The sequence below is a fragment of the Dipodomys merriami genome, unplaced genomic scaffold (genome assembly GCF_024711535.1).
Source record: "Dipodomys merriami isolate MVZ:Mamm:240054 unplaced genomic scaffold, mDipMer1.0.p SCAF_16, whole genome shotgun sequence".
Classification (NCBI taxonomy): domain Eukaryota; kingdom Metazoa; phylum Chordata; class Mammalia; order Rodentia; family Heteromyidae; genus Dipodomys; species Dipodomys merriami.
In genome coordinates, this window is record NW_027202937.1 from 7,988,201 (window position 1) to 8,015,917 (window position 27,717).

At 56.3% G+C, this 27,717-nt stretch overlaps 2 protein-coding genes across 3 annotated transcripts; one reads left to right on the forward strand and one right to left on the reverse strand.

The window, feature by feature from the left end:
- Mtch1 (mitochondrial carrier 1) lies at positions 1-16,483 on the forward strand. 2 transcript variants are annotated; one of them, XM_070023864.1, is made up of 12 exons: positions 1-372; positions 4,164-4,248; positions 6,668-6,774; positions 6,978-7,055; positions 7,352-7,409; positions 7,693-7,744; positions 8,920-8,979; positions 11,437-11,581; positions 13,217-13,264; positions 13,383-13,450; positions 13,637-13,712; positions 15,613-16,483. In XM_070023864.1, the coding sequence occupies exons 1-12, from the start codon at positions 52-54 to the stop codon at positions 15,682-15,684; spliced, it is 1,170 nt and encodes a 389-aa protein (XP_069879965.1). In that variant the 5' UTR covers positions 1-51; the 3' UTR covers positions 15,685-16,483. The 2 variants fall into 2 exon arrangements, with proteins under 2 accessions (XP_069879965.1, XP_069879966.1); XM_070023865.1 differs by having other exon boundaries at positions 11,437-11,530.
- A 660-nt stretch (positions 16,484-17,143) lies between these two features.
- Pi16 (peptidase inhibitor 16) lies at positions 17,144-27,610 on the reverse strand. Its single transcript, XM_070023866.1, has 6 exons — positions 27,272-27,610; positions 23,825-24,046; positions 20,296-20,405; positions 19,900-20,000; positions 18,274-18,918; positions 17,144-18,066 (listed from the first exon to the last, which is right to left on the reverse strand). Exons 1-6 carry the CDS (start codon positions 27,434-27,436, stop codon positions 17,954-17,956), a joined length of 1,356 nt encoding a protein of 451 aa, XP_069879967.1. The 5' UTR covers positions 27,437-27,610; the 3' UTR covers positions 17,144-17,953.
- Positions 27,611-27,717: the final 107 nt, after the last annotated feature.

A 27,717-nucleotide genomic window follows, 5' to 3' on the forward strand; every position in this document is an offset into this window, starting at 1 on the left:
GGGGGCGTGGCCACGGGCATGTGACGGGGAGTGACCCCGCCGCCCGGCGCCATGGGGGCTTCGGACCCGGAAGTGGTGCCTTGGGCTCGCGGCGGTGCCGCGGGGATGGCGGGAGCCGGAGCAGGAGCCGGAGCTCGCGGCGGCGCGGCGGCGGGGGTCGAGGCCCGGGCTCGCGATCCGCCGCCCGCGCATCGCGCACACCCGCGCCACCCTCGGCCTGCGGCGCAGCCCTCGGCCCGCAGGATGGACGGCGGGTCCGGGGGCCTGGGCTCGGGGGACAACGCCCCGACCACCGAGGCGCTCTTCGTGGCGCTGGGCGCGGGCGTGACGGCGCTCAGCCACCCGCTGCTCTACGTGAAGCTGCTCATCCAGGTGCGGGCCCGGGGGCGCCGCGGGCGGACGCCAGGCGAAGGGGGGGGACGCCGGGGAGGGGACGGGCCCAGGCCGGGGCCTGCAGGAGGACTGGGGCGGCGGAGCCGGCGGGACGGATTCGGGGCGAGGGCAGGGAGGAAGGGGAAGGCGGTGAGCGGCGTGGCAGCGTCGGGGTCGGGTTTGGGGGTGCAGGAGAGCGCGCGAAGGGGCCTGAGTGACGGGTTGGCGAAAGGAGCTAGGGAATCTGGGGGGAGTGTATGCCGGGAATGGGGGTGGCAGGCTTGGGAGGGAAGGACATGGAGGCGGTGGGCTTGGGAAGTTTGGATGGAGTGGAGGGTGGGGGTCAGGGCAGAAGGCGGGGAGCACAGTTAGGGCGGAGGGCAGCGGGGCTTTGCATTTCCAGGGATGGACCTACAAGCAGCTTGTGGGGGACAAAGGAGTGGGCGCCGGAGACAAAAATTGGGGGGAGAAAGAAAGGGCATCCGAAGGGGGAGGGCAGAAGTTGGTATTGGGTTCAGCGCGAAGGCAGAGCGTTCATCCTGGGAGAGCTATCGGTTTACCGGAGATGGGGGTTCTGGAGTTCACGGTGACGGCAGACTTGGTGGGAAGAGGGGAGACGCGTCGGGGTGGGAGGGAACGGAGGGAGGGAAGCCTGGAGGCTTTAGGAGGAAGGCGGTGACGCACTTGGAGGAGAAAATGGAGTTGCAGCTCTTGTGTCTGGGGGTCTTGGAATCGGGCAGAAGGGGCACGCCGGGAGCCACGCAGGGTCGCCTGGATTCCAGGGGCGCTCGCTGGCTTGGGCAGCTCACCTATTTGAGGATGGCGGGTGGTGGAGTAAAGAGGAGATGCGGGGCTCGGGGAAGAGGCTCGTGTCGAGGTGAGCTGTTGGCGAACTAGGTGGGCGTGGCTGGGATGCGACCGGTTTTGATAGACACCTGAAGTGGAAGGCTAGAATTTTCCAGATCAGCAGAGTGGAGAGGGGGGTGTGCTCATTTGTGAGGGACCACCCAGTGGGTTTGAGGTTTGATCGGAGTGAAGGGAAGTGGGTGTTAGGTTTTTACTGTCTTTGTAAAAATGCCACATAGGTTTGGAACCAGGACTTTAACAACAGAAGTCATTCACACTGGGGGGATCTGAGGAATGGGGGTAATCTGACAGGGGATGAGAAGATGCCATGAGTTGTCTGGCTACAGTCTTACTTGTGGCTGAAATTTGGGAATGGTTGACCAGGGAAGACTAACACTTGGTTGGGATTTAGAGGTTTTGGGGGTGCTTGAGAAATAAGGGTGCTGGGAGCTGGTGGGGTGTGGCGGGATGAGGCTGGACTTGCAGAGTGACAGGTGGAGGGTTGAGCGTCTGCTAGGATGCCGGGTGGGCTCCACAGGAAGATGGGTGCATAAGTGGCCTCATCACTGTGTTTACAGGTCTGGGAAAAAAGAAAAGGAAGAAAAATGTTTTGGGAGCCAGATGCCGGTGGCTCCAGGGCTGAGATCTGAGGATGGCAGGTTGAAGTCAGCCCAGGCAGAAAAGGCCTCGTGAGACTTTTTTTTTTTGGCCAGTTCTGGAGCTTGAACACAGGGCCTGAGCGCTGTCCCTGAGCCTCTTTTGCTCAAGGCTAACACACTACCACTTGAATCACAGCGCTACTTCCGGCTTTTTCTGTTTATGTGGTACTGAGGAATCTAACCTAGGGCTTCATGCATGCTAGGCAAGCACTCTACCACTGAAGTCACTTCCCAGCCCCCAACCCTCCCCCACCTCATGTGAGACTCTTATCTCCAATAAACTACTCAAAAAAAGCCAGAAGTGGCACTGTAGTTTAATTATAGAGCACTAGTCTTGAGCACAGAGAGGCTTAGAGACAGCATCCTTTGTCCAAGTCTCAGGTCAGACAAAAAAGAAAAAAAGTTTTAGAAAAGGAACCTGGCAATGAGGGAGCCCCAAGATTTAGAGTCCCTGGATGTTGGGCAGGTAAGGATGAGCGCTCCAGGGTTGGGGCTGGGGGTCTGAGTACAGCCTTCTGCAGGGTGAAGTCTTAATGGGTACAGCTTGGGAGTCACAGTAACCCCTTTCAAGAAGGCAGATTACCATTTGGGAGAGCAGGAGTGGGTGCCAGGCAGAGGGTGCTCGACACTGAGTAAGTCCTAGAGCCTTAGAGCTGGGCCCAAAGGTGTTGGAATTGGGGAGTAAGTAGAGCTTCGAAGATGGTAGGTTGGCTTTGCCAGTATCTGGTTACCAGGCCACAGCAATGGCTGTGTCAGGATTGGGTTAACAGATTTAAGGATGCAATTAGTGAGCATGACTTGGAGACAAATAGTTAACACTGGGAGGTGAGAAAAATGGAGATCTGTGTTCCTCTGATGTTGATGGACCTCACAGATTTGGAAGCCCTGGGGATATGGGGTGGAGGGACTCCCAAACTGTAGTGGTTGGAGTGGTAAGGCCAGGGAAGAGCAAGAACCAAAGCCTAGAGGTGGGGCTTAGGAAGAATGCTACTTTTATCTAAGAGGAGACAAGTTCAGCTATAAACCCCAAAGGGGAAAGGCCTAGAAAGGGACTTGTCCCTGCTCAGCTGTCCTGGCTGGGAAGTGTTTTGTTTTTGCTTTTTTTAAAGACAGTACTAGTACTTCAGGGGGTAGGTAGTTAAATTTACAGTCAATAATTCATCGTGTATGAGAATCACATCCACAAAGGACAACTTGGTTTTCGAAAGGTAGCCACCTATACTAGGGTACAGAAAAAAAAAAATGAACTTGAGCCAGAAAAATGCTCAGAGACTACCTGATGCACTTTGTAAGGTGGGACTTCCTGACCTGTGGTTTGCAGGGTTTGTCCTCTGCCACCTCCAGGGGCTCCCCATTTGATCAGGGGCTGGCCTGCTGTGAGGGCACAGAGTTGGTACCTAGGCCCCCTGCCAAGGGAGGTGGGTCTTCTCACACCCCACCTGGGCACTGGTCTCCTACCTGGCATCAGAAAATCTCCCCATACAGGGCTGGGAAGGTGGCTCAGTGGTAGAGCGCTTGCCTTGCATGAGGCCCTGGGTTCGATTCCTCAGCACCACATAAGCAAAAAGAAAAAAGCCAGAAGTGGTGCTGTGGCTCAAGTGATAGAGTGCTAGCCTTGAGCTGAAGAGCTGAGGGATAGCGCCCAGGCCCAGAGTTCAGGCCCCACAACCGGACCCAAAAGAAAAAGAAAAAAAAAAAAGAAAATCTCCCCATACATTGGGACCCCTGGGTATGGCTGGCTTCGTCCTTCACCCACCTGTGGTTCTGATACGTTCTGTACACCCTATTGTGGGGTGATAAAGATTAGAGCACAGTTGGGGGTGTGTTTGAGGAGCAAGTAGACTTGTGGGAACAGTCAATAAGCCTGGGACTGGGAGGGCTGAGTGGCAGGTGTCTGCCGTAGGCTCAGCAAGACGTTACAGAGGACTGAGACCTGGCTGGTGTGCGTTGGCCTTGCTGCACTTGGAATTAGGTTGCAGTGAAATCTGTGCTGGGGATGAGAACACACAGATTTGGAGTCTGAAGAACTTCAGAGTGGGAATGCTGTCTAGGCCTCGGGGTGAGGATGCCGGAGAGGATGTGGCCAGGAGCTAGAGCTGGGCCTTGCTGTTCCTGGGCAAGCGGGCTGTGCTGGTGGCTGCCAACCCTGGGGATGATTCTGGGTGCTGGAAGCGAGAGATGAGCAGCATGCAGATCGGAGGGAGACGAATTGGAAGCCTGGGCGAGAGGGGAGTCAGTGACTGAATCACCCGTGGACCCTTCCTTTTGTCTCTGTTCATTCTGAAGGTGGGTCATGAGCCGATGCCCCCCACCCTTGGGACCAATGTACTGGGGAGGAAGGTCCTCTATCTGCCAAGCTTCTTCACCTACGGTGAGTGCGCTCCCCGCTGGAAAGCCCGCCCCCACCCAGCACAGGCCGGAAGCTGGAGCAGGCCAGCTGGCCCCTTCGAACCTGCTGTGAGCCTTGGCCCCCATCGTTGGAGCCAAGGAGGGGAAACAGATTGGCCAGAGGTGGCAGGTGAGAGTAGGTGAACATGATGGCTTTGGTCCGGTGTCTCTGCCTGCAAGCTGCCCGCCACCAACCCCGCCAGCAGGGGGCAGACAGGTATCAGAGAAGTCAGTCCAGGACAATGGTCCCCTTCAGCCCTGCCCACCCCCCCCCTTCTCCCTTCTCATCAGCTGGAGGCCTAGCAGGTCCCATGGGCAAGGATCTTCCTTTCATGCCCCTGGGCCATCCTGTTCCCCTGAGCTCCCCAGGCAGGCCGCCTTCAATACCCATCATGGCGTTGTGCAGAGTCCTAGCCTGGCCCCCTGCCTTGTCTGGAGGTGTGAGCTTGGGCGGCCACCCACCTGCTCTGAGCCTGCAGAGTAATGTCACCTGCCCTCTGCGTCCCCAGGCTTTCCCCAGGGGATGTCTTCCCTGTGCCTGCGGCCAGCTGGCCCATGCAGCTGCCCCTTTTCCTGTCTCCATACTCGTCAGGTGACCAAGATGGCGCCTTCTTTGAAAGTACTGTTTCTCTCCTTGTTCAAAGCTAGAGCTCCCTTGTGGATTGTTTTCCCACTCCAGCTCTTACTACCCATTTGGCCAGTCCCGAAGGTTCTCTGGAAGGCTTTTCTTCTGAGTGACATAGGGCCTGCCCTGCTTGTCACCTTTTCGCTGTCTGTTGGCAGAATCAGTCATTTATCCCTCTTTTGATTCCCCCCAATAGTTGAGGGCAAAGTTGGGCAGGCAAAAAGTGCCATTTTCTGGAGAAATCTGCCTTTGCTGGTTGTTATTTTAAGATTGTCAGTGTAGGGAGGGGGCTGCAGATGTAGGAGCCCCCGGCCTTGTAGAGTGAAGCTGTTATACAAAGATAAACACTAGGCGTGGCGCAGCGGGCCGGATGCCCCCTTGCATGGACTGTGTGTCGATGGAGACTTGGGGTTGGGCCCCTGACCACTGGTATTCGGGTCACAGCCCTTCAAAGGCCTCTGAATGGGGCTGTGGGGCTCTCTACCACAATGAGCCGGGTTTAAGTGCCGCCCCATAGGTTTATGTTAACGTCATTTCAGTCTGGATGTGGTGGGCAGATGTCCACGGGGCACTTCCGGACACCACACCTGCCCAGGGAGGAGGAAGGGCCGGGTGTCTGGCCAACTAGACAGTCTGGCTGTCTGGACTGTCTGCTCCTCCCCCGCATCCTGCTGACGCTCCACAGCTGTCGTGTCATTCTGTGGTGCGAACAAAACTTCCTTAGTGGGTGTCCAGGCTCTGCAGCACTGGGGAGCGATGGGGCCCTGCACCCTTCCCCGCTCCGCTGTCCGTAAACTATGAAACCGGAGAAGTAGGGGGTCCTTGCTCCGTTTTTATTGGTAGTTTATCCAAGAGCACAAAAACTTCTCCCGTGGCTTAGTGGTCATGTGGCCCAGGGTCCCCTCCCCTCTCACCCCTGCCTTTCCAACCCATCCGTTCTCAGAAAGCCACGCGTACAGGTAGCAGGTGCGCTTGGGCTGCCCCGGGGAAGCCCTGGCTGGCTGTGACATGGCCTTGCTGGGCTGGCCGACTTGTTGCCAAGGAGAAAGGGGTGCATATGCATGTGGCTGCCTCTGTGGGGTGCTAGAGAGCTAATGTCACCTGAAAAAAGGGGGTGGGGGCGGGGAGCGCAGGATAAAAGAATGTTCCGTTAGCTTCCAGATACGCATTTATAAATATCCATCGCCTTTTCCAGTGTGATGCAGTGTGCAGTAAAAGGTTATGAAGCTGGATGAAACATGGACCATGTTGCCTAGAGGGAGAGACCTAAGAGACCCTGGCTCACACAGGCCAGGCCGCTCTGGGCCTGCACACCCACCTGCCCTGGGCTTCCAGAAACTTCACTGCTGCGTCTCATTTCTCACAACCCCCTTTTTCTTTACTGGGGTCCTGGGTGTGGCTGCTCCAGCTGTGAACCCCATCCTTTATTCCCTCCCTAGATTGCCAAGGTCTTCATGCCTGGGACAGTCTCCCTTTTTCCTTTCCTGGGGGGAAAAACACTTCATAAGCAATGGAAACCGGTGTTTGGGTTCCAGCCCTTGAGTTTTTGGGTTGAGAAAGCACAGTTCAATTTGCTGGAAAAAGGGAAGGGAAAGATAGGACTGCATGTGTCGGGGAAATGTTTTGAAGCTTTTATGAAAGGCAGCCGGCTAGGTGACATTTGGGGCTGGAGATCGTTTCCAGGTGGCAGCAGATGTTTTCCTCTGAACTGCGGTCGGCAGCAGCAGGAGGGAAGAGCTGTGTCTGGGCTGACACGGTCCTGTCTGCTCTCTTACAGCCAAGTACATTGTGCAGGTGGATGGGAAGATAGGGCTCTTCCGGGGCCTGAGCCCCCGCCTGATGTCCAATGCCCTCTCCACTGTCACCCGGGGCAGCATGAAGAAGGTGAGCGCCCAGCCACTGCCCGGGGTGCCCTGGCCTCCCCTCCCCTTCCCCTGGTCTTGTGCCTGGGAGGAGCTCCGGGCTCTCACCGCGGGCTCCAGGCTGCAAGTCACATGAGGTTGCCGAGGTAACGGCCATTGCAGACTCTGGAGGTCTTCCCCGAAGCAGCGTCCTGACAGCTCCGTCCGTGCATGCTTGGTCCGCAGGTGTTCCCTCCCGATGAGATTGAGCAGGTGTCCAACAAGGATGACATGAAGACTTCGCTGAAGAAAGTTGTGAAGGAGGTGGGTGTGTCGTTCGCCAGGCCGCAGCCCTTGGGCAGGGGTCTGTTCAGTTCTCAGTAGGGTGGGCCCTGTGCTGGCCCATGCGGACCATGTGTGGAAGGAGCCCCAGAGGGCACTGGCGGATCAGCCTGGTGCCCTGGACCTGGGCCTGGCTGGGGGAAGGAGAGGGGGTGAGGGGCGGACTGCATCCTGGGCAGACTGGTTCCCCAGGTTTCTTCCATGGGGCTTGCTCTTCCCATGAGTGCCAGCTCCAAGTCAGGCCTGATGGCATGCCCCTCCCCTGTGCTCTCTTGCAGACGTCCTACGAGATGATGATGCAGTGTGTGTCCCGCATGCTGGCGCACCCACTGCATGGTGAGCCCCCCCCCCCAGTACACCACACCCAGTGTGGGCCGGGGGGAGGACCTTGGGACAACCCTCACAGACTGTAGAGAGACTGTGGTTGAACCACTGGTTGGTGGCTGGGGAGAAGTAGTAGAAGTAGTCTTTCTAAAAGCAGCTGGTGTTCTTCCCAGGAGAGGTGGGAGGCCGAGTCCCACCTCTGTCACACGGTAATACAGGCCACTCTGCATAGGACACCCACGGCCAGGGCCACGACTTGGTGTCCCCAAGTCACCTCTGTGTTTTTCTTCCGCAGTCATCTCAATGCGCTGCATGGTCCAGTTTGTGGGACGGGAGGCCAAGTACAGGTGGGTAATTCTTGGGACTGGCCAAGGACATGCTGCGATCTAACTTCTGTGACAGCTCATTCCGCACTTCAGAGGACCACATCCTCTTGCTGTTTCTTTTCGGGGCTGCCCTAGGTGGGCCCGATGTTTACAGAGGGATGCGTGGAGTCTCGATGCCAAGCACCAATTGGAGTGGAGTCTGTTGGATTAGATGTTCACGTTCTAGAGCTGACTCAGCCGTTTATGCCTAAGCTGGGGTCTAATGTCTTGATCGTTCTAAGCTCTCAGAACTTGGCTCTCAGTTCTTTTCCTATTCTTCTAACGAGTTATCCACCTCATGGGCTCTGCTGTGTGGCGTCTTCCTAGAGCTGCTCTGCCAGGCTCTGGGCAGGACAAGAGGCAGGTCCAGAGATCACGTGACACATCTAGGCCCACCCTCCTCTCTTTCATTTCCTGGGGTCAGTGTTTGGCACCTGTTTGGGGCTCATCACTCCGGGAAGCCTAGCAGCTACGGCTCCCTCATGATGGGAATTGGCCTAGTCTCTGAGCCTGAAGTTTGCGGCTGGTAAATGGCACCGGAGGGAATAATTTGGCTTGAGCCACTGTTGTGGTAGGAGCAGTGGCTCAGCCCCAGGACCTCACTCCCAGACTCCAGCAGCCTTCCCCCTGCCGCCTCACCAGTGTCCTTCCCAGCTGCAGGCCATGTTACTGAGTCTCCTTCTCCTTTTTGTGTCACTACCTCCTGTCCCCTCATGTCTCCTGGGCTGCAGTGGCAGGGTGGTACTTCCCAAACTCGAAGCTGGGGAGGCCCAGATGGCGTTTTCCAGCCCATCCAGGGCCTCCGCTGCAGGGCCCCTTCCCTGCCCCACGGGTACTCCTCACCCCTTCTCTGGTTGCCCAATCATAGATAAGCCCTAAGTCCTTAGGCAGCTGCATAGGTGTCCACACGGATGGACGTTGTTAACTTCCACGCCCTGCGGTCCACAGCAGCAGGAGACGGATGCCAGATTGTTGGGTTTCCAGTCTCTATGAACGATGTAAACTTCTCCCCAAATAAGAGCTCTTTTTTCCTCCCTTTGGGGTCTTCCTGACCATAGGATTACCCCCACACACAATGCAACTCCTGGCGGGGACTGTCTGGGTCTGGGGGCTGTAGTGACCGGGTGACCTGTATCTCTGCCTTGCCTTCCTCACAGCGGCGTGCTCAGCTCCATCGGGAAGATTTTCAAGGAGGAAGGGCTGTTGGGATTCTTCGTGTACGTGAGTTTATCCACCACCCCATAACCAGCCACAGCCGGCTCTCCTAACACACAAGGGGTTCCCAGATCCCAGGCCATAGCTGTTGCCCTCAGACAGGGCCTGAAGAGCTGTGCGGAGCCAGCCCCGTATTGCTTCATAGTATGTCTGCTTGTCAGGACCAAAGCTTCGGGCTCCACGCAAGCCGTGGCTCCTATAAAAATGGAAGTGAGCCGGGCGCTGGTGGCTCACGCCTGTAATCCTAGCTACTCAGGAGGCTGAGATCTGAGGATCGCGGTTCAAAGCCAGCCCGGGCAGGAGAGACGACCGTGAGACTCCTATCTCCAATAAACCACCAGAAAACCAGAAGTGGCGCTGTAGCTCAAGTGGTAGAGTGCTCGCCTTGAGCTGAAGAGCTGAGGGACAGCGCCCAGGCCCAGAGTTCAAGCCCCACGGCCGACCAAAAAAAAAAAAAAAAAATGGAAGTGAGCCAGGCATCGGTGGCTCACACTTATAATCCTAGGGAGGCTGAGATCTGAGGATCACGATTCAAAGCCAGCCTGCGCAGGAAAGTCCATGGACTCTTAGCTCCAATAAACCACCAGAAAACTGGAAGTGGCTCTGTGGCTCAAGTGGTAGAGCGCTCACCTTGAGCAGAAGAGCTCAGGGACAGCGCTCAGGCCCAGAGTTCAAGCCCCAGGACCGACCAAAAAAATAAAATGGAAGTGATCAGAGGGTGTAGCTCAGGAGAGAAGCACACTCAGCATGCCCAAGACCCTGGGTTCCACCCTCACACCAGCCGCCCATCCATGAACTGTCCTTCTCACTGAGGACACCCACCCAGCCCCCATCCATTGCTTCAGGGCTACAGGTGGGTGCGGGATCTGATCTTCAGGAATGGGTCACTGCCCCAAATCATAGCGTCTGGCTGGGTGCTAGTGGCTCACCCCGGTAACCCTAGCTACTCAAGAGGCTGGGATTTGCAGATTGCAATTTGAGCCAGGCAGGAAAGTTTGTGAGACTCTTACCTACCATTATTTACAATCAACTGAAAAAAAAACAACCATTATTTACCATCAAAAAAAAAAAAAAAAAAAGCCAAGCAAGAGCATGAGGCCCTGAGCTCAAGCTCCAGTCTTGGCATAAGCAAAAGCGCAGACATCTGTGACTGGCAACCTTGGCTGACTCCCTGTGGTTTCTGTTGTAACAAATCAGTTACCATTTAATTAACACTCATACAAAGATCCCTGTTTCTTGCTTCTTGTAAAATTTGGGCTTGCAGGGCAGCTGGCAGCTGAGTGCAGGGCGTGGTTGAGGCGGGGCCCTGGGGGTCCTGTGTCCCGATGGCCAAGGTCCCTGCCCTCTGCGTTCTGAGCTCTGTGTCCCTCAGCTATCAGGAGAGCTCATGCTGAAGACCACCCACAAAGAAGCAGCCACAAGCAGAATCTGGAATCCAGGCTTGACGATGCATTTTTTATTTTGCCTTTTAAAGATCTCTAGTTCAGTGTGGCTGGATGTGGTCTCTGTTGAAACATCTGTGTTGTGCCTTGCCAGTATGCCCAGTGGTGGGACTTACTATCCTGGTTTAACCAAAAGATGACCACGCAGGGGCTGGGAATGTGGTCAGTGGTGGAGTGCTTGCCTCACATGCACAAAGCCCTGGGTTCAATTTCTTAGCACCATATAAACAGAAAAGGCTGGACGTGGCACTATGGCTCAAGTAATAGAGTGCTAGCCATGAGCAAAAAAGCTCAGAGGGCTGGGAAGGTGGCTCAGTGGTAGAGTGCTTGCCTTGCATGCATGAGGCTCTGGGTTCAATTTCTCAGCACCATATAAGCAGAAAAAGCCAGAAGTGGCGCTGTGGCTCAAGCAGTAGAGCACTAGCATTGAGGTGAAGAGCTGAGGGACAGCGCCCAGGCCCTGAGTTCAAGCCCCAGCACTGAAGACCACGAGTGTGTGGTGGCATCTGGGTACTCCTCACTGCCGCATGCGCTGTGGCCCCAGCGCTGTTTCAGGGAACCTTCCCATCAGCCACAGCCGTCCATGCAAGGTGGCCCTCATTGCAGATACCATTCAAAGGCCAAAGAGAAGAGGTGTGCTGAGCAGTGCTTGGAGGCTTGGTTAGGCCAGAGGCAAAGCTGCTGACTCATAAACACTTTCTTAGGGTCTGCAGTTGAAAGTCCTAGCTAGGCAGTGTGTTGTGCACGGCCTGTAATCCTAGCCCCTGGGAAGCTGAGGCAGGACTGTGAATTTGGGGCCAACCTGGGCTACATAGTAAGTTCAAGACCCTGTCTCAAAGAAGAAAGTAAAAAGGCGAATACAGAAATTCCAGACGTGGCAGCATTCACGTTGTAATGTGGGACTTTGCTGTTCAAGGCTTCGACATCACTGACTAATCAGACATCCTCCCAAGGCTACGAGCGAGGAGCCGCCCTCCCGCTTCCCCTCCCCTCACCTCTGCTCACCTTGTTTTTTAGTGGCTTAATCCCTCACCTGCTGGGCGATGTGGTTTTCTTGTGGGGCTGTAACCTGCTGGCCCACTTCATCAATGCCTACCTGGTGGATGACAGCGTGAGTGACACCCCAGGGGGGCTGGGGAACGACCAGAATCCAGGTTCCCAGGTTGGTTGGAACAAGGACTTGTCCTTCTTTCCGTGTTCTCCCGATGCCCAGGGGATGGGACAGGCTCAGGGGTCTTCATTCCCCCCCCTCCCACCTTGTCCTACAAACGCCCCAGTTTACCTGGGCTGTCTTGAGGCAGAAGCCCAACTAAGACTCAAGAAATCACAAGATAGACAGGGAATAGCCATAATCCTTTAACTTGTACTTCTTATTTTATGCTTTCCACACCTTTATGTGGCCAGGTGTGGTGTTTCAGCACTTGGGGTGCCGAGGTACTGAGAACTCAAGGCAAGCCTGGGATACATAGCAAGACCCAGACTTGAAGAACTAAATGAAGCAGCGAGGCAGCTGAGCGCTGGGGATTCATGCCGTAATCCTAGCTACTCAGGAAGCTGAGATCTGAGGATCGTGGTTCAAAGCCAGCCCCGGTAGATAAGTCCATAAGACTCATATCTCCAATTAACCACTAGAAAACTGGAAGTGCTGCTGTGGCTCAAGGGGTGGAACGCTTGTCTTGAGCTAAAGATCTCAGGGACAGCGCCCAGACCCAGAGCTCAGAACGGCACATCCCTTGATCCTACCAGCACTGATGGTCAGGGGAACAGGACAGACAGAGCGTTCTGTTTGAGGATCATGGAAATCAGGGCCCAGAAGTTGAATGGGCCTTCATAGTCACTGCTGCCACCAGCAGGGCGGGGCCGAGGTTTTCCCTGTGTTGGGCTGAGGGCTCCCCCTTGTCTTTTTTCAGTGGGCTAGAGAGAGCACTGACCAGGCTCAGTGCATTTCAGCCACAGAGGTCTGCGCAGGGTGCAGTGCGCAGACCACGGCGTCTGTGCCCCTGAGGTGTTGATGGACTGTGCTGGGCCAAGCTAAAGGGGGTGGGGAGAGGGCCCTGGGGACCTGTGTGTCAGAATCACCTGGAGGCGGGGGCGGCCCCACGTGAGGCTCTGCATTGGAGATGGCTGCCCCTGGATTGGGTGGGCGTGTCTTGGTTGGACCTTCAGTGTCCGCAGATTAAGATGGCTTCCTAGCAGATCCCCTCCCACCTGCAGTTACGATGACCCGAGGCTGCAGCCTGCCCCTTGCCCCGGGCCCTTGTGAGTGAGCTTGTCACCATGGTGCATTGGCATGAGGGCGCACTGCAGGCCGATTGCTCGAGTCTGAGTGGGCAGCTCGGCAGAGGCTGTGCGGACAGTGCGTGTGTGCTGCAGCAGGGCAGGCTGCCCAGCTCTCTCGCCATCCCATGGGCGGAGCTGATCTCACCCCAGGGCTCGGTGCCATCCTGTTGCCAGCATGGCTGCTGCCCAGAACAGTGCTGTCACCTTGCCTTGTTAGGGGCCACTTACTGGCCACGGTGGGGGTTTGGTTTTGCCCGGAGCATTCCTCACTAAGGCACGGCGGCACTGAGCCTGGGTGGTCAGGTGGCCGCAGGCCACACCTTGGGCTTCCAGCCCTGCTACGAGGGGTCCTGCTTTCCTGGCTTCAGTCACGGCCAGCCTCCCGCCAGCTCTCTGGCTGTGACTGTGAGGCCAGGGGAGCAGGTGCTGGAGAAGGGAGGGGGAAGGGTGGAGGCGAGGCGGGGGCTGCGGAGCTGTGCTCCTGGGGTGCCCAGTCATGTTGCCTTTGTCTCCACAGTTCAGCCAGGCCCTGGCCATCCGGAGCTACACCAAGTTCGTGATGGGGGTGAGTCAGACCAGCTGCCCTGCCCTGCGGGCTGGGGTGGGCTAGGAGGCCGCCCCTCTTGGGGCTCGTTATTGGTGGGCCTGCACGGGGGCCCTGGCGCTCAGGCTGTGTCTTTTAGATCGCAGTGAGCATGCTGACCTACCCCTTCCTGCTCGTTGGAGACCTCATGGCTGTGAACAACTGCGGGTACGTGTGCGCCCCTCTATTTGGTTCTGCTCAGGCTGCTGGGGACGCCCGCTCTGCTGGGTACAGCTGGGAGTGATCTTAGCCTCCAGCCCCCAAGGGGGGTCTGGTTCGAGGATGTGGGCAGGCGGCAGCCGGGAGCCAGCACATGAGCCCCTGCCTGTTGGTCACACACACTTTCCCCCGCAGGCTGCAGGCTGGCCTTCCCCCATACTCTCCGGTGTTCAAATCCTGGATTCACTGCTGGAAGTACCTGAGCACACAGGTGAGCGAGCGCCAGCAGAAGAGGCTCTGGCTGTTCTTGGTCACATGAGTCGAATGACGATTGGGAGGGGGGAATGAGGGGAATGACATTGGGGTGGGTAAGGGATGCAGGGCCCTGAGAAACGAATGCTGCAAATCAGGCGGATAAAGAGAGTGCACGTACTTGGTTTAAAGCATTTTAAGTTTCCACTTGCCACATTTCTTTTTTTCTTTTTGTCAGTCATGGGACTTGAACTCAGGGCTTGGGTCCTGACCCTGAGCTGTTCTGGGCTACAGCACAACTTCCAGTTTTCTAGTTGTTAATTGCAAATAAGTCTCACGAACTTTCCTGCCCAGGCTGGTTTTGAACTGCAATCCTCTGATCTCAGCCTCCTGAGTAGCTAGAATGACAGTCACCAGTGCCCAGCTACTTGCCATATTTCCGAAGAATTTGAGGTGGCCCAGTCTGGACTTCCTTAAAAATTACCCATCAGACCCAATTCCTGGCACTGAAAAATATACATGTCAGAGGTGCAGTGGTACACACCTGTAGTCCCAGCAACTCCAGGGGCTAAGGCAGGAGGATCCCATGAGCCCGGTGCAGGGCCAGCCTGTGCAATGCAGTGAGATCCACGCATTTAATATTAATAAAGTGAGTAGGTAAAATTATTCACAAGACTAAGGCTCAGCTGGGCGTTGGTGGCTCACACCTGTAATCCTAGCTTCTCAGGAGGCTGAGATCTGAGGATCTCAGTTCAAAGCCAGCCTGGGCAGGAAAGTCTGTGAGACTCTTATCTCCAATAAACCACTAGAAAACCAGAAGTAGCGCTGTGGCTGCGTAGTAGAGTGCTCCGGAGGAGCTGAGAGACAGTGCCCAGGCCCAGAGTTCAAGCCCTATGACCGACAAAAGAAAAACTAAGGCTCCGTTTCCTAAGGTGGGCTTTGACGCCGTCCCACTGAGGTCCTGACTTGTCAGGAAGACCATCGGGCCATTCTGTAGGGTCCCCTGAGCTCAGCAGACCTGGTTCTGCCAGGCCAGGTGGGGTGTCTGGAATGGAGCAGCCTCAAGTTCTAGGGTCTGCTGGCTCTGCTCTCTTTTTTTTGTTGTTGTTGGTCTTGGAGCTTGAACTCGGCCTGGGAGCTGTTGCTGAGCTCCTCAGCTCAAGGCGAGTGCTCTACCACTTGAGCCACAGCGCCACTTCCAGTTTTCTGGTGGTTTATTGGAGATAATCTCACGGATATTCCTGTCTGGGCTGTCTTTGAACCACAATCTTCAGACAGATCTCAGCCTCCTGAGTAGCTAGGATTACAGGTGTGTGGCTCTGCTGTTTTTGGTGTCACTACTTGGGCTTGAACTCAGGGCCAAAGCCTTCTCCCTTATCTTTTTCCACTCAAAGGTGGTGCTTTATCACTGGAGTCACAGCTCCACTTCAAGCTTTTTGCTGATTAATTGGAGATAAGTGTCTCACAGACTTTTCTCCCCTGGCTGGCTTTGAACCTCCATCCTCAGATCTTGGCTTCTGAATAGCTAGGATTACAGGTCTGAGCCACCAGTGCCTAGTTTGGCCTGAAGCTGTGGGGCCCGTTGGTCAGGGACCAGGCTTCTGGTCCTTCATCTGTTCCTTGCTTTGCTTTATGCTGAGTGGCCTCTGGGTTAGGAGGAGGCCAGATGGACGAAGGGACTAAGGAAGACACAGACAAAGCTCTTCCCAGCATCTGGTCGGGTGACTTGCATCTTGTCTTCTCCCAGGACCCCGAAGCCAGCAAGCCTCCTGGGTAGCCCACACATGTGTGCTCACTTTGCTTCACCTTGCCCTTCCTTGTTCCTCTCCTGATCCTGGTCTCTGAGCGCCTGCCACTTGTCCTGTGGGAGGGACGAGGAAGCATGGTTTCCTCACCGACATCTGTCCCTTCCTATCCAGGGTCAGCTCTTCCGGGGCTCCAGCCTGCTTTTCCGCCGGGTGTCATCAGGATCGTGCTTCGCCCTGGAGTAACCTGAATCAAATCGCTTGCCCCAGTCTTAGCGGGCTCTGGGGAAGTCCACTCATCTCGGGCACCTGCAGGGACACTCCAGCCCAGCAACACCTTCATGTGCTCCAGCCCGGCTGGGCTTCAGTTTCCATATTGCCATGTGTCTGTCCAGGTGTGGGGCTGGGGGGGGCGGGGGGGGAGTTGCGTGCAGTGGAGGGGTCACCAGTTAGCCCTGAGAAGGTAGAGAGGGACTGGTTTATATTTGCAGCGCTGGGATAGACTGATAGCAGAACCCAGGGCCTTGCACGTGCCAGGAAAGTGCTCTGCCATTGACTCCTCTAGCCCTAGGGGTGAAGAATTGGGGTGCACTCCTCTTCCCAGGTTTGCTGAGTCTCATATAAGGGCTCAGGGGTGAGGAATAGCAGTTGGGGTCAGGTCTCACCCCACCCCCCAGGCTGCCCAGCCCTCACCTGTGGCTTGGCTGGGAGCCCCTCCTCCTGCTTTGTAAATAGGGCTCGCTCCCCCGTCAGAGGCCGCCATCCCGTCTAGAAAGCCCACTCCGGGTTCTGCCTGGTTTTCGCAACACTACTTCCTGACACGGGGGCACTACCTCCCAATGGAAATCATGTGACTCCTCTGAATGTGACCCCCTTCCGCCCGTCTGTTTAATGGTGACGCCGCACATGCAGGATCTGGTTTCCTGAGCACTTGTGAATCGCAGAAGTTAGGCAGATCGGTGTCTCTAACTCCTGCCCCTTCTAAAGCCCATGGTAAGATCTGACCCCCATCTCCCTCGAATAAATGTACTGGTGGTGATTTGGAGTCTTGTGGGGACTCTCATCCTTGTAGGCGGGGTCTTAGTCACACACACACCCCTCACGTGGGTGTGGCACTGGGTTGGAAGGCCGCTGGGCTTTGAGCTGAGAGGTGGGGGTGGGGGAGGACCCGTGGGGCCAAAGCCCCCTCTCACGGAGCCATGCCAGTGCTTGGGGTCACGGACCCTTCAGAATATCCAGGCAGACCAGCGTCCGGCCTGGCCTGACCCCGCTGTCCCTCCCCCAACACACTGGGCCTTTCCTGGCGCACAGCTCTGCTCTGCAATCCCGCTCTGTACCTGGGGCCCAAGGCCTTCCTTGGGACTCCTCGGGGCACAGGCGCCGGCATGGCCTCGCAAGGCACATTCCTCATCTGTGTCCTAGATGGCCCTGGGCAGCGGCACCCCCGGCGCCCCTGCGCAAGGCCCGGAGTCCTGCCTTGATCTTGAACCCGGAGCCCACCTAGGCCGCGCTGCCGGCTCCTGAGCCTGAGCAGGGCAGCGGCGCCTGGGCCTTGCTGTGTCTCCCCTGCTCACACAGCCCCGCGCGGCCCGGGTGGAGGGGACAGCCCAGGAAGACATGGAGTGCTTGGGGAGAGGGATGTGGGGAGGGGTGGAGTTGGGCCTCCTTGGCCTCTACAAGCATGGAGACCCGGCTCTCACACAGACTTTATTCAGGAGTTTATTCAGGGAACCCTACCCCCCATCTCTGCCCTCCACTTTCATAGAACCCCATTGGGTGAGGCTGGTTCCTCATCCGATCCTTGTGCCTCCGCACTGGCCCCCACCCCCCGGCTGTGTGGGCGCGTGGAGAGCTCAGGCTCTGGACACTGCCCAAGCAGAGCGCCCAGAACGGGCCTTGTGCAGGACTGGGCTGGGAGGGGTGGGAGGGGCAGGGAGGCGCGGCCATGGCTGGCAGCCAGCGGGTGTCACGAAGGAGACCCAGCCTGGAAGTCTTGCCCTTCAGGAGGCTGTTGGCCAGGAAATGTCTTGTTTGGGGGCCAGAAGCAAGGTGGGGGACAGGGCAGTTGGGCAGCTGCTCTCTTCTCTTCACCGTGGGAAGGCAGGAGGCCCTCTGGGGACAGCCCTTCTGGGCTCAGGTAGCTCACAGAAGAGGCCGGGACACTGGAAGGGGACCCGGAGCTCTTGGAGAGACCAAGATTGCCTGGCCCCGGGAGAGCAGGCTGGGACCACAGGCCGCTGGAGGTGACAACGGGTGACCACTGGAACACCCCTCAGAACCATCTGTGGCCCCTGAGGAAGAGGAACCCCTGGAGCCGTACTTGAGGGGCCCCGGTGGAAGCTCCCAGGGGGACAGGAGTCCTGGCCTGGAATCTGTCCAGAAGATGGGGTGATGGGGGCTGTTGGGCCACAGAGCAGGACCTGCCTAGAAAGCTGTGGCCTGTCATTCGGAGGAACACGATCCAGAGTGGGGAGAGGCCCTGCTCCTGGGCCGGGCTTTGCCTTTGGTGTCCCGTTCAGAATATGGAAGCCAACAGCAGGGGAAGCAGCAGCAGTGCCAGGAGAGGGGCACAGGTGTGACTGGAGTTCAGCCTTAGGTCCTTCCCGGGCTCTTCAGCCCCCTCTGTCCCTGTGGGAAGAAAGGAGTCAGGCCTTAGCCTGGAGACAGCTGTGCCCGATCTCCTCCACCTCACCATGCAGGGGGGTGGGCAGCAGCCAGGGAGGAAGCGTCTTCTCAGGGAGCATGCGCCGCCATGCCCCTACCGCCCATGCTGGGGCAGGATGCTGCCACGGTGGAGCCAAGAGGGAACATGGGGGGGGAGGGCACAGGCCTTACCTGGCAAGGATGACTGCAGGGCCAGGGTCAGCCCGCCCATGGCATTAGCCGAGGCTGAGGCGATGGGGGAATTGGGCAGGGACTTGGAGGAAGTGTGGCCTGTGTGGTCCGCTGTGACCTGCAGTTCACCTGGATTATCCTCCGCTGGAAAAACTGCGGTCAAGACCTCACTGGGAGAAGGCGGCTCGGCCTCGGCCTCCTCGGGGGAATGGGGTAGGGGCTCTCCTGCCCCTTTAGGGACCATCTTGGGGTACAGAGATATCTCTGGGCCGATGGAGGGTATGCTTGTCTTGCTGGCTCCTTTGTCCACAGGCTTGGGGACAGAATCACGGGTTGACTGGGGGAAGATAACTAGTCCTTCCTCTGAGGAATGTGGTCTCTGAGTTGCAAGAGCAGAAGGGACCTCAGAGGCTAGGGAGGGCTGAGCCTCTGTTGCCATGGAGAAGGGCTTCTTTGTTGCTAAGGAAGTTGGGACCTTGGTTGCTGGGGAGCCAGAGGCCTCTGTTATAGAGAAGGATGGCATCTCTGTGGCTACTGTTGGACTATCGGTTTCCTTAGAGCCTGAGACTTCAGTTGCCAGAGTGGTCCGGGCCTCAGTTTCCAGATGAGGCAAATCCTGCGTTTCTTCTGGGCCCCTCCTGGGTTCTGATAGGCAAAGACTGGCATTTGTGGTGCAAACGGAACCCCCGCATTCTTCATTCCACCCAACTACACAAGGCAACCTAACGTTTTCATGTGGCTCTCCAGCATGCAAGTCTCTGGATGGCAACTGTTACTTTTTTTTTGTCAGTCCTGGGTCTTGAACTCAGGGCCTGGGAACTGTCCCTGAGCTTCTTTTGCTCAAGGCTAGCGCTCTACCACTTGAGCCACAGCTCCACTTCTGGCCTTTTCTGTGTATATAGTACTGAGGAATTGAACCTTTTTCTGTTTATGTGGTAGTGAGAAATAAGAGAAATAGTGAGAAATACTGAGGCTTCATGAATGCTAGGTAAGCCCTCCACCGCTAAGCTACATTCCCAGCAACTGTTACTTTTTTTTTTTTTTTTTGTCGATCGTGGGTCCTGAACTTGGCCTGGACACTGCCCCTCAGCTCTTCAGCTCAAGGCTAGTGCTCTGCCACAGCACCACTTCCGGTTTTCTAGTGGTTTTATTGGAGATAAGAGTCTCAAGGACTTTCCTGTCTCGGCTGGCTTTGAACTGCGATCCTCAGATCTCAGCCTCCTGAGTAGCTAGGATTATAGGTGCAACACCTTGCAGCAACTGTTACTTCTTAAAGGATACAATTACTCCTCAATCCAACTTCTCAGGAGCTTCTCTGCGCTAGCTCCTCTAGACCTTTTCTGTTTCAACGCATGCACGACACGCCCACTGAACACAGACACTGCACACTCGAAGCACAGACCATGCCCTTTCATGTGGCCCCCTTGGTGCTCCTGAGCCTGGCAACTGCTCCAACTGCTCCATATTGGCAAAAGGTCAAAATCTGGGAGCTTGCGATGATAGGACGCCAAAGTGGCCACGTAGGGAGGGCGGAGCGAGCCTCTGCGGGCTCCCTTCTACATGCACAGTCAACAGAACCCCAGACCACCCAGTTGCACCCCCAACCCCAGCGCCCCGTGATCTCACCGGCCAAGTTCACGCAGAGCGAGTTCTTGCAGTCATAGCCAGCGGGGCATTGGGAGCACGGAGTCCCCTCCTGGTAGGGCCTCTGCCCCTTCACGTTCCCCCTGCATGGATGAGGCCGATGCTGGAGGGGGGACTGCCAGTCCCTTTCCACCAGGTCCCCATTCCCATGCACCTGCCGGCATGCCCCTGAGTCTGCTCCCTCCCACTGGCAACTTGTTAGGCAGCCCGTGCCTCCCCTGGCCCCCTGGTTAGCGAACTCAGACACCCCACCCCCAGTCAGTGTCCTCACAGCTCATTGGAGGGTACAGGCCCCAGAGCCCCAGTCACACAGACACACGATTCCTTCAACTGTCCAGTCCTGCCTCCCCCTCCCTCCCCCGGCCCCCCAGCACTTACGGGGGCTCATAGTTGCACACCAGTAAATGGATGTTAGTCTCCTCAACTCCCTGGAGCGTCTCACAGAAGTGGGAACCACAGCCGATCCTCTCTGTCTTACTCCAGACTACCTGAGGGAGGGCACACCCCACCGGTGAGGCCAGAGCTGGGGGTTCCACCCTTTCCCCATTCCCCTGATGCCAGCTATCTGTGAGGTGGAGTGAGCCAGCTATCTCTGGGGTGGAGTGAGGAGGATCGGACCGCCTGTGAGACCCAAGTTCCTGAAGACAAGGTGCAGCTTCAGGACAAAACTGAGCAGGGCGGTGGGGAGTCTGGCCCTGAACTCACTTCCCGTTTCACTGGGCCTTCCCTCCCAGGCCTGAGACAAACCTCCGGGAGTTTTCCTTTGGGCTCTTCCTCTAGGCCCTTGCATTTTCAACAGGGGCAGATGCAAAGCAATGAATCTTACAGCATGGAATCTGAGACACAGGCTGGGAAGGTGGCTCAGTGGTAGAGTGCTTGCCTTGCAAGCATGAGGCCTGGGTTCGATTCCTCAGCACCACATAAGCAGAAAAAGCCAGAAGTGGCGCTGTGGTTCAAGTGGTAGAGCACTAGCCTTGAGCTGAAGAGCTGAGGGACAGCACCCAGACCCAGAGTTCAGCCCCACGACTGACAAAAATAAATAAGAATCTGAGACATAAACCAGAAGAAAAGTCCAAGAAGAAAGCAAAGGAAGGGGCTGGGAAGGTGGCTCAGTGGTAGAGCGCTTGCCTTGCATGCCTGAGGCCCTGGATTCGATTCCTCAGCACCACATAAGCAAAAAGAAACAAGCCGGAAGTGGCGCTGTGGCTCAAGTGGTAGAGCACTAGCCTTGAGCTGAAGAGCTGAGGGACAGCGCCCAGGCCCAGAGTTCAGGCCCCACGACCGGACCTCCCCCCCCCCCTGCAAAAAAAAGAAGAAAGCAAAGGAAGTTATTTTAAAAACAAAATCTGCTCTATAGCACAAGTCTGCCTGTTTCTAGGTGCAAGCTGCTGGAATGAACTCGTGTCTTAAGAATCAAACTCAACCTTTGTGTACTGCCATCCTCTCTCAATGTTTCCAGGCAGAGTGTGCCCAGGAGTCGGGCTATTTAAATCAGCTGACTATATCTGACCTTACAGAACACAATGGACTAACCCTCTGTCCAGAGAAATGAGTGGATGGGGACAAGCCCTTCTGATGGGGGGGGGGAGTCCCCAGAGGGAAGTGGGTAGGGATGGTGCTGTAAATAGCACTAAAAATACCAACCAGAGAGGCTCTGAGAAGTGGAATAGGAGTGTGGGTGGCAAAGTGATTGCTTTCTGTCATATTAATCTTTGTGCAACAATTACTTGGGAAGAGAAAAAATTCAATTAGCACATGAATCTACACACACCCATACAATTTCAAAATACAGCAAGAACCCAGCCAGCGACAAGCAAAAAGGGACTGAGACAGGAAATGCTGTCAGAAGACCCCCAAGCATTAATTCAGTGACAAATTATTACTCACTTATACATAACTCCCCCCCACACATCCCCCATCCCTGCTTTGGTCAGCCAGGAGGCATGAATTCTGGGCCTGTGCACTGTCCCTGAGCTCTTCAGCTCAAGGCTAGCGCTTTACCACTTTGAGCCACAGCTCCACTTCTAGTTTTCTGGTGGTTAATTGGAGGTAAGAGTCTCACAGACTTCCCTGCCCTGGCTGGCTTTGAACCTTTTTTTTGGGGGGGGGGGGTTCAGTCCTGGGCCTGAACTTAGCCTGGACGCTGTCCCTCAGGTCTTCAGCTCAAGGCTAGCTCTCTACCACTTGAGCCACAGCGCTACTTCCTGCTTTTTTTCCCTGCTTATGTGGTGCTGAGGAATCGAACCCAGGGCCTCATGCATGCAAGGCAAGCGCTCTACCACTGAGCCACCTTCCCAGTCCTGGCTTTGAACCTTGATCCTCAGATCTCAGCCTCCTGAGTAGCTAGGATTACAGCCACCAACAACTGGACCATAACTTTTATTAAGCCACTAAATGAGTATGGGTAGCTTGTGCCTGTGATCTTAGCTACTCAGGAGGCTGAGATCTGAGGGTTGAAGTTTAAAGCCAGTGCAGGCAGGAAAGTCTGTAAGATTCTTTTTTTTTTTTTTTTTTTTTGTCGTTCGTGGGGCTTGAACTCTGGGCCTGGGCGCTGTCCCTCAGCTCTTCAGCTCAAGGCGAGCACTCTACCACTTGAGCTACAGCGCCACTTCCAGTTTTCTGGTGGTTTATTGGAGATAGGAGTCTCATGGTCTCTCCTGCCCGGGCTGGCTTTGAACCGCTATCCTCAGATCTCAGCCTCCTGAGTAGCTAGGATTACAGGCCTGAGCCACCAGTGCCCAGCAGTCTGTAAGATTCTTATCTCTAATGAACCTATCAAAAAGCCAGAATTAGAGCTGTGACTCAAGTGGTAGATTACCAGCCTTAAGTGAAAAAGCTGAGCTCAAGCCCCAGTACAAACACAAAATAAAACAAAAACTCTATCACAAGATTGACTTGCTTTATCAGTCCCAGATGAGAAGCAATAAATTAGGCTGGGCATGGTGGTTCACACCTGTAGTCCCAGCAATGTGGGAAGCTGAGGTACTAGGATCTGGTTTGAGACCAGCCAGGCAAAAATGCAAGACTCTACCTAAAAAACGGCTGGGGACGTGGCTCGAGTGACAGAATACCTGCCTAGCATGACAAGAATTGCTTTAGAATTGGAGTGAACCTCCCCCAAACCCCAAAGCAGCAAATTAGACATCATGATAAACATTGAAAGAGCAACAGTACGTGAACAGACAAATCACAGGCACCTGCTGGTGGGCCATTAGCCCTGGAAAATAGATGTGGGACGGGGTGGGGGGCAGGATTGCATAGCACCTCCTATAGTGTGGCTAGGACAGTGACTATGAAACTACAGGCTCTCAGAATCCTGCTTTCTCCTCAACAGCAGAAGGCCGGGAGGGTGGGTTAGGTTTTCAAAAGCTTTGGTTGGTTGTTTTGTTTCTTGCTAAGCCTAGCTAGTTTCATGCTGGCACTGGTGTGTACGCCTGTAACCCTAGCTGGTCCAGAGGCTGAGATCTGAGGTTCAAAGGCAGCCTGGGCAGCAAAGTCCATGAAACGCATCTCCATTTAACCACCAAAAAGCCAGACGTGGAGCTGGGGCTCAAGTGGCAGAGCACTAGAGCCTTGAGCAGTTCAAGGACAGCATCCAGGCCCTAGGACTGAAGCATGTGTGCATGCATGTGTGTGTGCAAACACACACACAGAGTTTCATAAAGGATATAAGCAGGCTGAAGATGCAGACCCAGAAGGTCTTGAGGACCTCACTCAGAAGCTCGTTCTCTTCCCGGCCCCGCCCCGCCGAGGCCCCGCCCCGCCGAGGCCCCGCCCCGCCGAGGCCCCGCCCCGCCGAGGCCCCGCCCCGCCGAGGCCCCGCCCCGCCGAGGCCCCGCCCCGCCGAGGCCCCGCCCCGCCGAGGCCCCGCCCCGCCGAGGCCCCGCCCCCGCGCCCCTCTCCGCACCTGCGTGTAGTGGCCGCACACCTGGCCCGGGTCGCAGGCAGCTGCGCTGAGGTTGTAGTGCTGGCGCTCCTGGTGCCACTCCTCCACGGCCAGCGGCACGTCCATGCCCTCGTCCGTGATGGCGAACAGGTTCTCCCCGCGCCGCCCGCGCTCCGTGTTGTGGCCCCAGACGCACTTCTGCGCGTAGGCCTTGGCGAAGGCCGCCAGCTCCTCGTCCCATTTCTGCGGGGGGGGGGGAGGGGGGGAAAGAGGGGGTGGGCTGAGTGAAGGGGGAGGCCTCGGGCTGAGTGATGGGGCCCACCGTCTCTGGGGGTCAGAGAGGAAGGACCTGCCTACCAGCAGTCCTGAAGGAGGGGACTCCTGACCACACCTGTCTCTGTGCCCCGAGGGCTTCAGTGGGGAAGGAGGGCACAGCCCAGGCCAAGGCGTCTGTCACCCTGGGTGTGGTATTATTGCCTACCCTTTGTGAAGCTGGCAGGGCATTGGGAAGGCTGAGTGACTCGCTGTTTGTCTGCGTTATTAACACTCTATGGAAACCGGGGTGATAATGCACTTCAGACTCTCCAGTGAGATGTTGAAGGCCAGGTGGTTTATTCAGTCCACTTCCCTCCTTCCATCAGTCTAACTTGGGAGCTTGTACCCCCCCCCCCCCCACCGCGCTTCCTAAGTGCTCTGAGGCTCTCTGTCCCACAACCCCTTTCCAAAAAAACTGATTGGCCAAGTGCTGGTGGGCTGGTGACTCCTGCCAGTAATCCTAGCTACTTAAGACTGAGATCTGGCCAGGTGCCGGTGGCTCACACCTATAATCCTAGCTACTCAGGAGGCTGAGATCTGAGGATCACGGTTCAAAACCAGCCCAGGCAGGAAAGTCTGTGAGACTCTTATCCACAATGAATCACCAGAAAACCAGAAGTGGCACAGCGGCTCAAATGGTAGAGCACTTGCCTTGAGCTGAAGAGCTCAGGGACAGTACCCAGGCCCAGAGTTCAAGCCCCACCACCAACAAAAACAACAACAACAAAAAAGACTGAGATCTGAATATCTATGAGCCTGGGCAGAAAAGTTTCTAAGACTCTTACCACACAGCCAGAAGTGGAGGTGTGGCTCAATTGGTAGAGGGGCAACCTTGAGAGAAAATACCAAGTGAGAGTATGGGAGACCCTGAGTTCAAGTCCCAGTACCAGCACCAAAAAGAAAACAAGAAAGCATTTGGTAAGAATAGAAATGACAGCAGAGGAAACCCAGGAAAGGAAGGATCTGAGTGTGACTTTTAACTTGCTGCCTGTTATTGAGAGTCTTGGTAACCCAAGGCTGTCAAGGTGCCAATAGTGATTTCCTTCCGGGGGGCCTCAGATGGGACCCTGGGAGGGAGCATTTTGGGGTTAGAGGGTCTCTGAGGCTTTGTGTCCCCGTTGGGGCAGGCAGACAGACCACGTGTGGGTGGGAAGACAATTAATGAGGCATCTGACCCAAAGGATTGAGGAGAGAGGCCTGGATCCCATTAAACCTAGTCTTTGGCCTCTCCTGGAATGGCTGGCCTGCAGCAACCATGGCCCCACCCTGCGGCTTCGACAGCCAGACAGGCCATAAAGCAGGGTTTTGATGACCCTGGGGGAGAGGCGGGGCATGCAGCCGCACCCTCGTACTCGCCACCCCCTCACAGCTTTCAGGGAGCACTTGCAAGGAGGCAGGATGGGAGCACTGGGCTCCATGGCCTCACGTGAGTCCCTTTCCCTCTGGGCATTCACGTCCCAAATCCCCGGGTGATGGGGAGGTCCAAGCTAGACTGAATTCCTTGGAGAAGGGCAATAATGCACCCTAGTATCTGCCATGGGTGCCTAACATATTTGCCTCATCACCAGTGACTATGATGAGTCCCTGCTTAAAGCCGTCTTCCTGCTGCAATTCTTCTCCCCAGATGCTTGGAGTCTGCCATTACTCATGGCTTGTTAAGGCTTCTCAGTGAGTGGTCCAGGGCCCGCTGTGAGGTGGTAAGAGTCACAACACAAGCCTACATTGGCCCCACAGTTACCATCAGAAAGGAAGTCCATCCATCCTTTCATTCGTTCAGGCTGGGATGGTAGCAAGAACTGCATGGTCATAGTTACCAGCCCACCTGGGCTCCATGGCATATGCTGTACTGAGGGGCACAGGGGCGGGGGGGGGGGGGAGAGAGGACAGAGGAGCCCTTAAGTAATGTTAGAGGCAAGGCATTAGCCAGGCAGAGGTAGGATCAGCATCCTGAGCAGAAGTCACCATGGCCAAAGGCATGGGCTGGAGGGCATCAGGGACTAGCAGATAGGGAAACTGAGGCCCCACCATCTGTCCCAGGCCTCCATGATAGAGATGTTGGCAGAGCTCATGATAGCATTTGGGTCTCCTGATTTGTCATCGGCAGTTTCTGGTTGCCAGGACCCATGGGGCTGTGAATGCTGCGTGCGTATGTGTCCCACACGTCATTCTGTTTGACCCACGGGGCAGGAGTGGTTGGACTCAACTTTCAGTCTAGAAACAGAAGTCTTTGGAGGGCAAGCGGCCTAATCAGAGTCACAAAACCACAGAGCTGAGCTTAGAACTGGGGGCTTGGGTCCAGGGTTCATGCTGTGTCTCCCAAGTGGGACTCTATCGTCAGGCACACATGACAGGTTCCTGGCTCTGGCCCACCAGCCTGCCAGGCCACAGGAGCAGTGGCTGGGGCCATGGGCCATTCAAACCAGTGGGAGGACAGGCAGGGCAGGAATTCTCACTTTATCTCCTTTACTTCTGAGCTCAGACATCCTGCCCCAACCCTGTCCTCAAATAGCACTCCCTTCCTGACAGTTGTCCCCTCCCTCCAGCATCTGTCTGCATGAACATGGATGCCTGCCACCTCTGGATGCTTCTCTCTCGCTTAGAATTAGTTAGCACTTTGGTATTTTTTGAGATCTTAGCGGCCCTGCACAATATTACACTCGATGTACGTGAAGCCCTCCTTATGATCCCATTTTACAGATGAGCAACTGAGTCTACGAAGTAACAGGACATGCCCCCGGAGCGCAGGCCTCACGGGTAATGCAGACAGAAGTTGAACTGTGGGAGTGCACAGCCCTCTCTGCTTCTGCTTCATGCCCTCAGCCACCCATCCAGCTCCCTTCTTCCTCTCCTCATCTCCTTGAGGAAGCCCCTGAAAGACCTTCCCAGGGCCACCTGTGTTTCAGGAAGAGCTGGGCCGGTGTCATTAGAATGAGAATCCCGTGCTAGCTCTTGAAGTTGAGTGAGTCCACCTGGGCCTCAGTTTCCTCATCTGGATTATGGGGCTGCTTATGGGTCCCTGTGAATGATCGAATGTCACTGGCCAGAGAGAGGAAGCTGAAGTAGCTTTGGCGTGGGGGAGTGGGGAGAAGGGCTGGGGGCCGGCCCTGCCCAGCAGCCCCAGCGACCCCAGCAGACGAGCGCCAGCCCACTCACCATCAGCAGCATGTTGGAGGCGGGAGGGGACACCTGGGCGCGGTAGAGATTGTGCAGCTTCACCATGGCCAGCTTCTCCTCCTCCTTGAGGGCTGCAGTGGCCCCCAGCAGCAGCAGCAGCAGCAGGGGCGGCAGCAGGGCCTGGAGGCTGCAGGAGGTGTGCATGGCGGTCAGCCCTCTCTGCCTCTCCTGTCCGGGGGTCTGGCAGCAGGATTTAAGCTCCTTCCCACACAAGCACCACCCTGGCTGGGGAGGGGCGCAGGGGCTGTGTCTGGAGGCCCTGCCCGGTTCATACAATGTCTCAGGGCGGGCTGGGTGCCTTGGGTCCTGACCAAAGCTGAATCCACTTGCCTAGAGCCCTTGGCAACAGCCTCCTTTCTCTCAGTAAGGCGGGGTGGGGGGTGGGGTGGGGGGCTGCAGGCCAAGAGCTGTGCACGCTCCCCAGT

Excerpts from the sequence above, each read along its gene's own strand:
- Mtch1 (XM_070023864.1), top strand. The coding sequence starts at position 52 with ATGGGGGCTTCGGACCCGGAAGTGGTGCCTTGGGCTCGCGGCGGTGCC. Across the intron at positions 8,980-11,436 it reads GGGCTGTTGGGATTCTTCGT|TGGCTTAATCCCTCACCTGC; the intron begins GTACGTGAGTTT and ends CTTGTTTTTTAG. Across the intron at positions 13,713-15,612 it reads GGAAGTACCTGAGCACACAG|GGTCAGCTCTTCCGGGGCTC; the intron begins GTGAGCGAGCGC and ends CTTCCTATCCAG.
- Pi16 (XM_070023866.1), bottom strand. The coding sequence starts at position 27,436 with ATGCACACCTCCTGCAGCCTCCAGGCCCTGCTGCCGCCCCTGCTGCTG. Across the intron at positions 24,047-27,271 it reads CCTCCAACATGCTGCTGATG|AAATGGGACGAGGAGCTGGC; the intron begins GTGAGTGGGCTG and ends CCCCCCCCGCAG. Across the intron at positions 20,001-20,295 it reads GTGTGCAACTATGAGCCCCC|GGGGAACGTGAAGGGGCAGA; the intron begins GTAAGTGCTGGG and ends TCATCCATGCAG.